This window comes from Diabrotica virgifera, chromosome 3 (assembly GCF_917563875.1).
Source record: "Diabrotica virgifera virgifera chromosome 3, PGI_DIABVI_V3a".
NCBI classification, from domain to species: domain Eukaryota; kingdom Metazoa; phylum Arthropoda; class Insecta; order Coleoptera; family Chrysomelidae; genus Diabrotica; species Diabrotica virgifera.
The window spans coordinates 21,614,415-21,626,687 of NC_065445.1; the positions used below are offsets into that span (position 1 = coordinate 21,614,415).

Consider the following 12,273-nt stretch of genomic DNA (forward strand, 5'->3'; position numbering starts at 1 on the left):
GGATAACGTCCTTTAATGTGACTCTGTCAAATGCTTTCTTAAGGTCCACGAAACGTAAATATGCCGGTTTGTTGTATTCCAACGATTTCTCTTGAACTTGCCTCATTATAAATATAGCGTCAGTGCATGACCTTCCCGACCTAAAACCTTGTTGTTCTTCTGGTAATGTTATAATTTCATTGAATTTGTTTGTTATCACTTTTGTTGTTAATTTTAATGTTGTGTTTAATAAGTTAATCCCTCTGTAATTCTCCGGGTCTGATTTGTCTCCTTTTTTGAAGAGAGGTATTAGGATGCTTGATCTCCATTCTTGTGGTATTCTGTTTTGTTCTATTATTTTTTGTATTAGTTGTAATAGTTGTTTAGCTATATCTTGTCCTCCGTACTTTAGGAGTTCGTTCGATATTCTGTCCTCTCCTGGAGATTTTCTATTTTTTAATTTCCTTAATGCTTCCTTTACTTCTCCCTCCTCGATGTTTATTTCTTCGTTTGTCGTAACTTCAGGTGTTGGCGGTTCTTATCGTCGCCTTTAGCAAGTAGAGATCGAAAGTAGTCTGCCCATGTTTCCTTCTGAATGTGTTTCGCTTTTATTAATTCGTTCATCTCCTTTCTTTGCCATCTGATCATTCTCCATACTTCTTTTTGTGTTCCGTAGAAGTCGTGTTCTATCTGTTTTGAGAAACTCTGCCAATGTTCCCTTTTTATTTGCCTGCTAGTAACTCAAAGGAAGGTTCTCAGAATGATATTTGGCCCTCAAAGAGGTAAATTGTCATGAGAGTGGAGGAGGCGCCGTAATGCTGAATTGGTGACCCTGTATGGTACTGAAAACATCGTCAGATTTATAGAAGCTAAGTGGATACGATGGCAGGTCATATGGTAAGAGCAGAGGATGACAGAGTGTTAAAGACAGTGTTTTTTGAGAGACCAGAAGGCAGAAGTCTTACTCTACTGGACCGGTTTACTAGTCCCAGAAATATATAGAAGGATGATGATCTATCTATCTATCTAATTAGCCTTCTTCGGTCCATCTTTGGACATAGGCCACCCCAATCCTTTTCCATTCTTCTATGTGTGTCGCTACAGTTATCCACCTAGAGCCCACGTGCTTCTTAACATCATCTGCCCATCTCATTTGTGGCCTTCCTCTGCTTCATTTATATTTCCATGGTCTCCAATTTATGAGAATTTTGTTCCATCGGTCATGAGAATTTTGTTCCATCGGTCTTCTTTTTGGCTTATAGTGTGTCCGGCAAGTCTCTATTTCAACTTTGCAACTTTTTGTCTAACATCCCTAACTTTGGTTTTCTCTCTTATCCACTCGTTTCTCTTTTTATCCATTAGTCTTATGTGCAAAATTTGCCATTCCATTTCTCCTTGCGTTTTTATGATCTTGTCCATGTTTGCTTTCGTAAACGTCCACGTTTGGGAACCGTAAATGAGAACAGGGAACAACGCATTGATTTAATACCCTGGTCTAGGTTGTGGATATCTTTTGTTTTAAACGATGTAGCTTAGTTTTCCAAATGCCGCCCATGCCAGTCTCTTTTAATCTGTGCTGTTTGGTTTTCCTTGTCAAGTTTTATAATTTGACCCAAATATATATAATCGTGAACTTGTTCTATTTCATCTTGTCCGATCTTCATTGTGATGTCCTCATCTGTATTTGTTATGATTTTGGTATTGCTGTAATTCATATTAAGGCCTATCTTTCCAGCTTCATGTCCAGTTCTTTCATAATTTCAAATAATTCTTCTTTTTTATCGGTTATCAATACGATGGAAGGATGATGATGATGGATGATGGAAATGGAAGCTCGTAGATGTTGGAGGACTGTAACGGATGCGGCGAGGACTCAGCTCGAGTTGTAAAGCCCGTCAAGAAGAAGAAGAAGAAGAAGAATAAGGTTTCAGATCAGATCTTAGCAGCCGATGAGTAATTTGCTTTTCGCTTTGCTGTCCAAGGAAGAAGCAGTTGATTTTAAAGTCGACACAAATGACCCATTGATGCATGTGACATTGCAACAGATCAACTCTGTTTATGTCTTTATATTTGTCACTCAAACGAACTGAATTTCCTATGGGACTGAACTAAATAAATTTCTTAAATAAGTTTTACTTTGAGCTATCGATAACCATTGACCACACCTTTGCATTACAGGCTGAAATTACTAACTCTTCCAGTAAGCCAAGCTGCGTTCAAGGTCCATGATTAAGCCACGAACATTCTGGCAACACACAAATACACCATAACTTCGAAAGGATTGTAGAAATACATTTTTCCTTGATAGAAAATAGGTTATATTAGTCCCTTTTTAAGCAAGTTTCTCTCACGCAGTCTTAATGCTAAGATGTCTGAAGCTTTTTTGGATAGCCCTAAATCTTGTACTAAATCATTCAAACCTGCTGATCAAATTCCATCTATCCGAGAATGTTAAGGCCAGGCAATAGGAGAGTAATAGTGCTTAAAGACGACGGCTAGATGAGATCAAGGCAAAAATGGGAAGAAACTGGCACCAAATAGCACAAAACAGAGAAGAGTGAAGAACTCATGGGGAGGCCTTTGTCCAGGAGTGGATGCAAACAGGCTGAATAAGAAGAAGAAGAAGAAGAAGTGCTTCAAGTGATCCATGCTAGATTTTGGGGCAGAGAAAAATTTGATTTGATACAGAAAAACCGATTATATTTTTGAAACCAGAGTACCTAAATACCTACAGGAGAGCTAAAAAATCAAACTCAACAAATATTTCATCAAAGTTTGCTATTATTAGAAAAAATAGTAATATGAAAATATGTTTCTACATCATTTTATTATTTTAGTGGTTGATTGTAGATTCTTTGACAACAGTAATGATAACTACCGATTAAATTTAGAGTTAATGCTAAAATGTAGATCTAAAAACGTGTGTATTTTAAACTGTGAACAACAATAAAACGCACACGACCTGTTAAGGTCACACGACACTGGCTGCTTTTGCGTCAGCTGACACTTTATCAGATTTTAGAGTGCATTGTAATAATAATAGCATAAGGGAGAAAGTTTTTGCATCGATTATTATGGCGTTGGCGTTAGAATCATTTATATCTAACAATTTGAAAGAGGGAAATATTTTTTTACGTTTTATAAGTTTATACTACTAGGCCTGGATCCCGCGTATCAAAAAAAAGTTGATTAATTGCAAGCTGAAAATTTGTTTATAGCTTAACGGTATCTAGTCGGACAAACCTTGATGTACGGGAACACTGGAACAAGAAAATTTTAATCGTGGAACAAGTTAACAGTTTGGAACGTCTGACTACGAAAACGTTCCATGTATTTTGTCGGACAGAACTTCCAATTGAATTGTTACCGTTTCATTAAACTCTCATGCAAAAATCAGACTGCTATTTATCACCAATATAATTGACATGTTCCACTCATTAAAATGCCCAGTTGGTGATAAACACCAGTCGGATTTTTGCATGAGAGTTTAATGAAATGGTAACAAAGCAATTGGAAGTTCTGTCCCACAAAATACATGGAACGTTTTCGTAGTCTGACATTCCAAATTTTTTACCTGTTCCATGATTAAAACTTCCCCTGTTCCAGTGTTCCCATACATCAAAGTTTGTCCGACTAGACACCGTTAAGCTATTAACAAATTTTCAGCTTACTATTAATGAACTTTTTTTTGGTACGCGGGATCCAGGTGTATACTTGTATTCACGTTAGGGATGGCGGTTTTTGACAACAAAACACCGGTTTTCGGTTATACCGGTTTTTTTCCTTACGGTTTTACCTGGCGGTTATAACCGGTCAAAAAACCGGTTATTCCAAAAACTGGTGTTCGGTTTTTCTAATCAATATCTAATAACCAATAGGTTAGAGGTAATGGATTATTACAAAAGACTTTGTAAATAACGCGTAAACTTGTGCACTATATCGGCCTGACTCACAGCTCTTGTCATAATCCATTACCTCTACCCCTCTACAATGTTACATTTACATTGCACTTTAGCTTGCGATACTTCATTCGAATCGATATCAATATTATCGATATCGATACCATCGAAAGAATATATGGCACATCTTATTCTAAACCGTAGTTAAAATATTAATATTTTACAGTAGAGTATTTTAATTCCATCAATTACAAAATACTTATTTACTTGGTTTATTCTCTAATAATTTTTTTATTTTAGGTAGTATACCTACATTCAATTTGTGTGTCAGTATTTTACCTGTTACAACTGGGCTAGAGTAATATAAGAAAATTTTTGTTTAAAGAAAATAACAACTAAAAAACGACGTTGTGATTCGAAATAACACAGTTTCCCCCAAAAAATTTGATTTACAACACTTTTTCCTGAATGAAACGTTTTGTTTTTTATTTATTCGGTTTTTTACCGGTTATTATTTTAAAAATAAAAACCGGTTATAACCGGACAAAAAACAACGGGAAAAACCGATTATTGCTGAGTAAAAAAACCGGTAGGTTTTTCTCATCCCTAATTCACGTGTTTTAAACAACCCACTTAAAAAATATTGCAGGAAATCATTAGGTACAATTAAAAAAAGTAAGATTTTTTCGAATAGACATTATGTAATGTTGCGATAATACAAAACCCTGCTGTCACCCCTACTAATTCTTATTTTATCTAATCCGGAATAATTTTTATCCAAATTCTTAATACTTTCTTATTTATTAAATTTGTTAAATTATGTTTTGTAGGTCACCACAAACACCATCACGATGAAGGTGGCCACCATGGTGAGCATCATGCCTCTGGCAAAAGTCATAAAGGCGGAAAGTTTGGCGAGAAGAAGGGCCACAAGAAGGGACAAAAGACCACAGGTTACCATCATAAGTCACACAAAGACGATTATCATAAAGAACACAAATTTTACGACGACTACCATAAAGGTAATTCATTATGTTTTTATCTCTGTGAATTGTTTAACCATTTGTTTGACAGGGATTGTACTGCTACCGAGTGATTTATTGCATTGGTTTTTAAATTGCTAATATACAAGTCCTTAGTACTTCGACAGATCTGATATTACTCAAGGCTATAGCATCAAGGCGATATCGCATCGTTTAGAAACAGTTGGTTCTTCCGAAGCTACCGAATTATTTTGTTCTCTTTATTTCTATATTTTGTAAACTGAAAAGTGTCGGTCGGTTCCCCACGAACGGTAGCTCAGCATCCTCCTCCTTCTTCTTTTTCCTCCTAGATCAGGCAAGTTATTCTCTGGCACTTAGTAAGTAAGGCCTTTGTATCATAGCCTGTCAAAAGGCAAAAAGTTTTCTTATTGGTAGCACTGGTAAACACACAGTTTGCTGCCGGAAATTTTTTTACTGTTTCTAGGTAATTTGGGTCTGCTGAATCCAAAAATGCCACCAGATTTATTCCATCAGATCGTTTTCAGAAAATGCGACAACAGATCACATTTATAACATATAGGGTAATTTAACGCAGCACCACCTACATAGTGCTGCTACCCATGAAATAAACCAAATACGAATAAAAAGTAAGATATTTATTGTACAATAATGTACTTACAAAAATCATCACACATATCTGCCAAAAAAACTTAACTTTTCATCTAACCTAACAGGCAGCGTCGCAACAAAAATGTGTTGTTCGGCGTCACCTAAAAACTTCCTTTTATATGATTTTCTTGCAAATGCTTTAAAAGGACGGTCCCTTTGAAGACTCCAGCAGTAATCGGCCATCATGTGATAGCCCCATCTTCCTGATACCCCTCTTCCATCTTTTTGATATCTTGGTAAAGATTTTCTGGGAAACGGTGTAAGTGGCTGTGGAGGTAATGAATTTTAATACTCATATGACAACCGTGTTTGTTAAAATTGTTGAGCATTTATTCCACTCTAATGCCCAATTGGTATACTTCCATATTTGTTGCCATTATGTAGAAGGACACACTTTAAACTTCGTTTAGAACTGTCGATAAAAAGACGCCAGTGATCTGGTATATACCCCGATACACCCATTTTTTCTAACAGTCCTTTAAAAAATCATATCATCTTGCTGAGAAACAAAGGCAAAAGATCTTTTATCTCTATTACGGTAGTATGTAATTTTGGTGTCTGGGTGAAGAACATTCTTTTCTTTTAGTCTGGACGTAGGCAACTCGGAAGAATCCTTTGGAAGGTTCAAATTTCTGATAAGATCTCTTAGCTCTTCCTGAGTAAAGCGCTCAGGACGTATTGAATCCCCTTTAAAATCACTGTCGTCTTCCTCAAATCTATTAGTCTGCAGTTCGCCAAATAACGTTTCGGCATTATCCTCTGGTAACATAGGTAGACTGCTAAATATTGGAATGGCTATCTGCTCAAGCTGATGTGGAATTGGTCTTATTGCTGAATCCAAGTTAGGATATGTTCACGTATGTCGATTGTTACGATTAATGTCCTTTATATTCACAAGACAGAAATAGCAATCGTCAAAATGATTTTTTGGTTCCCTCCATACCATTGGAAAACCAAATTTAAATATTTTCGTTGTCCTTTCGTCCACTGTCGCAAGTTTTCAATACAAATTTTGCACACTACATGTGAAGCTCAGGATTTATCTTGATCTCCTAAATGAACACCAAAATAGGCCCTTTTGTTCATTTGCCCATTTGTCTTAGAATTTGTTAAGTTTGTTTATAAACATATTGCAATTATAGTGGTGGAATATACAGAAATGTAAGAATATTTAAGTATTTGATCAGTATGTTATATTATCTCGAAAACTAGAGCTGATACAAAGAAAAGGTTTGTATTTTTGGAACCAGCACAGATGAATTAACTAAAATCAGTTCATTTTTTTTCGGCAGCAAGACAAAAATGTTTTTTTGTTGGGCTGTGTAGTTTTAGGATCCCTTCTGGTTCTCAGTTGACCTGAGAACCATACACCCCAGATCACTAAGTATATTGTAATAGTGTAGGAAGTGTATGGCAGTCTGTTCTTCCATTTCGCACTTTCTGTACCATGGTATATTTACCTTACTTAGTTTGTATCGGTGGTTTCTTAAACGGCAATATTCAGTCACCAGTTCAGTGACCGTTTTGATCTCTCATTTCTTGAGGTTCATCAAATTGTTTGAGAGTTTATATCAATATTTTTAATTATTTTTATGTCTGAATTTGCTCTTGAGTGGCTCTCCATTTCTTTTGATGATTCCTTATCAGCCCTTTCTGAACCTCGTTTTTCGTTGCTTCTTTAGTGATGTCACAGAAAGGTTTTGTACCTATAAAGGTTTCTCTCGAGCCTTGCTTTGCCAACAGATCTGCTCGTTCATTCCCATACACCTTTTGATGACCTTGCACTCATATTAAAGACACTTTACTGTCTTCTGCCAGGTTATTGAGGAGATCTTTGCAGTTGCTCACCAGTTTTGATTTGGTGAGTGCGTTTTTTACTACCAGAATAGCCCCTTGATAATCTGTTTAAATGTTGACTCTTTGCTTTGGGCTCTTCATCTATAATCTCATTAATACAGGACACTAAAGCAAAAACTTCAGCCTGGAACAAAATTGTATATGCACCTCCTTCTCCTCAGTCGTTTCCTCATTGCCGAGTGTCGTGATTCCCTATAATACGAGCAACTAACTCTTTCCTACGGCTTCTGTCCTGAGCTTCCCTCATGGATTCAGAGAATGTTTTTCCACTGGCTTTATGTACTTGATCCGTCCATCGAGTAGGTGAGCGACCTCTACTTCTGCGCCCTTCAACGTTTCCCGAAATTATAAGTCTCTCAAGATTATCATCACTTCTTCTTGCAATATGACCGAAAAATTTTAAGACGGTGGAGACCTAGGCCATAGGATATGGACCTAGGCTGTAACAGTTATTATAATTGCATGTTTTCCAAGGACCCCTGATCCATAGCTGACCTTTTTGAGGCATCGCTTAGTCAGCAATTTCCTCCTTTTAATTTATCCCTTAGTTCGATGCTATCATTTTTGCAGCAACTTTCTTGACCTCGGTTGATATACGGGTGTTTTTGATAATACATTATGTAATTCTTGTTGGCTGATTTAGACTCCTTACAATACTTGTACCTTAATGAACAATATTCTCAACTTTCAACAATCCGTTCCGTAATAAAAGTTATATTTAACTACTTTTTTCTAGGTGGTCATCACGAAAAACATGGAGATCACCACGGTCACCACGGAGGCAAAGCCGGACACCACAAGAAAGGCGGCTCGCATAAGAGTGGTCACCACGACGACCACCACGGCAAGAAGGGTCACTCCGACAAAGGTCATTACGACGAAGACCATAAAGGCCATAAGGGACATGGAGGTCACGAAAGCCATCACTCTCATCATTCTGACTATGGAAAGAAAGGGGCTCACAAGGGTGGAAAGGAGTACGGATTCGCCAGCGGTCACGGAGGCGGTGGTGGTGGAGGTGGCGGTGGTAAAAAGCATTAAGGAACTGATTAGAAAGAACTATCTCCCAACGGATTCCTGCGAAGGGAAGCGTTGTGGAAGTATTGTCTCTGGTGTTGTTTATTTATGTTTGATTGTTTTTTGTTGGACTGAATATAACAAGGATCTATCGTATTTGTTGTGATTTTATTAATTATTGTTATTAAAATTATGTAAATAAAAAATGTAAAATAAAAAGACTGATATTTTACTATTAACACTACACACAAAAATACTTAGATTTTACAACAAGAATTTTATAATATTGGAGTTACTAGTACCCACTATTGAGGTTTAGACTTTAGACCAGCTCCGTCTCAGATGTAAGTACGTCTTCTTCTACCTTTTCTCATTTTATGAATGTAATTATCTCTCTCCTGTGCGTGTTATTTTCTGCTTCGGATGATGAGTAACCAGTCATGTCCTCATTTGGTCTGACTATATTTAGTCCAGGGCGCATCTGTTTTGAGATGGACGTTGAGAGTTGACTTAAATTTTTTTTCAGAAACTGCTTGAAAATAACTCAAATAATAATATTTGAGTTATCCTCCCACTCAAAATGGTCCAAAACATTGTTTAAATAATCAAAATGTCAAAATATGAAGGAAAAATTTGATTTTTTTATTGGTTTTTTGATTATAACTTTAAAACTATTCATTTCTGAGAAAAATTGTACTGACATAAAAGTTGCGTAATTAAACTTCCAAAAATTTAAAAAATAGTTGCAAAATAGCAATAATTGCGAAAAAACCATACAAAAATAAGTATTCACATTTTACGTTTTTCAACCATTTACGCTACACTTAGGACCTTAATATTTTCAGAAAAACTTTATGATATAGTAAAACCATACTGTATATTTCATTAAGATCGGTTTAATAGATTTTGCAAAATAAATATTGCAATCCAGCTTTCGCAAAAAAAAATATTTTTTTTAAAATGTTGCAGGAGTGAAAATAAAGCAGATAGCAAGTTGAATTTTTTGCTTATAGAAGTGTACTGTACCTTTCATTTGCGATTTGCAAAATTAAAATCGATTAATTACCACGGCGTCAGAAAATTTTTGAAATAAACATTAATTTTTGGTGCTACACGCAGGACAGCAGTGTTCGATTCACACAAGTTGATTTCCGCCAAAATTTCTTCCAATCTTTATCTAATATATTATTTTCTTACTCTATATTTTGTTGTATTTTTATATTTTAATTCCACAAAAATCAAACTAATTTTATTATTGTTTGTGAAATACTGTTTAAACAAGTTCATATGTTTAGAAATAATAAACTTTTATTCTCTAAGTTAAAATATATGAACAAAGAAAATTTTTGCTAAAAAAGTGTTATTTCAAAATATAGAGTATGTATTTTTATTTTGCAATAAACAAATTTATTTATTTATATCAAAATGTAATAAAAATTAAAATGTATCAATCATTATCAAAGGTCATTGGAATGCCCAATCAGGGCAAACTATCCGCTGTCCTGCACCAATAATTAATGTTTAATTAAAAAAAAATCCTGACGCCGTGGTAGTTACTCGATTTTAATTTTGCAAATTGCAAATGAAAGTTACAGTAAACTTCTATACGAAAAAAAATTTCAACCTGCTCTCTGATTTATTTTCAATCCTGTAACATTTTGAAAAAATGAATTTTTTTTGCGAAAGCTGGATTGCAAAATTTATTTTGCAAAATTCATTGAACTGATCTTAATGAAATTTACCGCATTGTTTTACTGTATCATAAAGGTTTTCTGGTTTAAATATGAAAGTTCTAAGTGTAGCATAAATGGTTGAAAAACTTAAAATGCGAATACTTGTTTTTGTATAGTTTTTTCGCAATTATTGCTATTTTACAACAAGGGTGACTATTTTTTAAATTTTTAACCAATTCTATATTATAGGAAATTTAATTACACAACTTCTATGTCAGTACAACTTTTCTCGGAAATGAATACTTTTAAAGTTATAATAAAAAAACGAAGAAAAAAATCGAATTTGAGACATTTTAATTATTTAAACAATGTTCCGGACCTTTTTGAGAGGGAGGATAACTCACATATTATTATTTGAGTTATTTTCAAGCAATTTCTGCAAAAAAAATTTGAGTTACTTATCAACGTCCAAATGTACTAATATTTTTACAGGTGATATTCTTTTACAGGTGAATTACTGGAGATCTTCCTCTGGATATTTTGCCCGCTATATTGCCTTCAACTATCATCCGTTCCTTCTCTTCGTCAAGTTATAATATTTCCAAAAGATCTAAATATATTTTGATTGATAGTTGTAGTTAGTCTAGCTTTTATGTTAAGTCCTCCTTGTACTGAATTATTGCGATATAAATATGGTCCATATCATAAGCGATATTCTACAGCAAACCTACATTTCAAATGCCATTATACGCTTAGAATCGGATTTTTTTATGGTAATTATTCCTGAAGCGTAGGTGGTGATAGGAAATATGGCTGGTCGAACAAGACGTATTTTTGACATGACAGATCTCGTCTTCGCATCCTACACTCTTATGTGATAAGTACTTCTTATCTTAAATGCAAATCTGAATAAATAGAAAAGGCAGCGGCAAATAAAAGATTATATTAACTAATAGACCTGGATCCCGCGTAAGAAAGAAAAGTTGATTAATAGCAAGCTGAAAATTTGTTAATAGCTTAACGGTGTCTAGTCGGACAAACTTTGATGCACGGGAACACTGGAACAGGGGAAGTTTTAACGGTGGAGCATGATAAACGTGTCGTCCTGACAAGTTTATGATTGTGAAAAATAACAAGTTGTTTTTAAATTTATTCGATAGCCAACGTTATGTAATATATGAGAAAATGTTTGTCCGACAAAAATGTTGGGCATTTTAACGAGTCCGACAAGTAGAACATGTCACATCACAGGAATTATGTTGGTGATGAATAGCGGTCTGATTTTTGCATGCGAGTTTAATGAAAGGTTAAAAAAGCAATTGGAAGTTCTGTCCGACAAAATTAATGGGAAGTTTTCGTAGTCGGACATTCTAAACAGGTAAGATATAGACAATAATGCTGGTGATAAATAGCTTTCCGACAAAGACGAAATTTAATTAAGTAAATTATTCCTTACCAAGAATGACTGTTGTCGGAAAAAAATAAGGGGTAGATTTTGTAGTCGGACAATTTAAAAAAATAATTTTTGAAATTTCAATAAGGGGTGATTATTCTATGTCAAAAGTACCTGCAATCAATTACAATCGATATCTTTCGATTTATCTCAACATCATTTAGATACCTCACTGTAATACATTTATAGTAGATCAGGCAAATTATATTATGGATTGAGTGGTCTAGCTATTTTTGTCTGACACATGCGCGGCATCGCTTGGTTAAAAGAGATAGATAGACCACCTATCGACTTTTTGCACTGTATTCCCTGTCTACCCTTATGTCTATGAATACATTTCCCTTTAAGAAAAACTGTCACTTTTGACAATAATTCATAATAAATTGCAATCGTAACTTCAAATTTAAACTAATCGATTTATTTTGGCAGCAAATTATTTCTAGCCATGTGACATATTAATTACATTATTATTTCATTTGTAGAAAGTGGAGAAAAATTACGTTATACAATTTTAGTAATAATTTATTTAGGTACCCTTTTTCAATCAAGCAAAGCATTATAGCACGAAGAATGATATTCAATAGAATTTTCACAATTATCTGGCAACTGAACCTCATTGAATTGATGACCAAGTATTTTACTAACTTTGTAAAATGTTCGAAAATTACTCAAAAATGTTCCGTTGAATGGTTTCACTTTTGATTTGGCGACTTCAAATTTAAACTGTTGACACTCAAAAATAG

At 34.7% G+C, this 12,273-nt stretch overlaps 1 protein-coding gene across 3 annotated transcripts in view; it reads left to right on the plus strand.

Annotated features, from left to right (window-relative positions):
- LOC114325675 (histidine-rich glycoprotein-like) overlaps positions 1–8,623 on the plus strand; it is a 54,194-nt gene extending 45,571 nt beyond the window's left edge. For all 3 annotated transcript variants that reach the window (XM_028273806.2, XM_028273805.2, XM_050646361.1), the window contains exons 2-3: positions 4,709–4,900; positions 8,124–8,623. In XM_028273806.2, the coding sequence (XP_028129607.1) occupies positions 4,709–4,900; positions 8,124–8,428 (497 nt within the window). In that variant the 3' untranslated portion in view covers positions 8,429–8,623. The remainder of the gene's footprint in view (positions 1–4,708; positions 4,901–8,123) is intronic.
- The last annotated feature ends 3,650 nt before the right edge of the window (positions 8,624–12,273 follow it).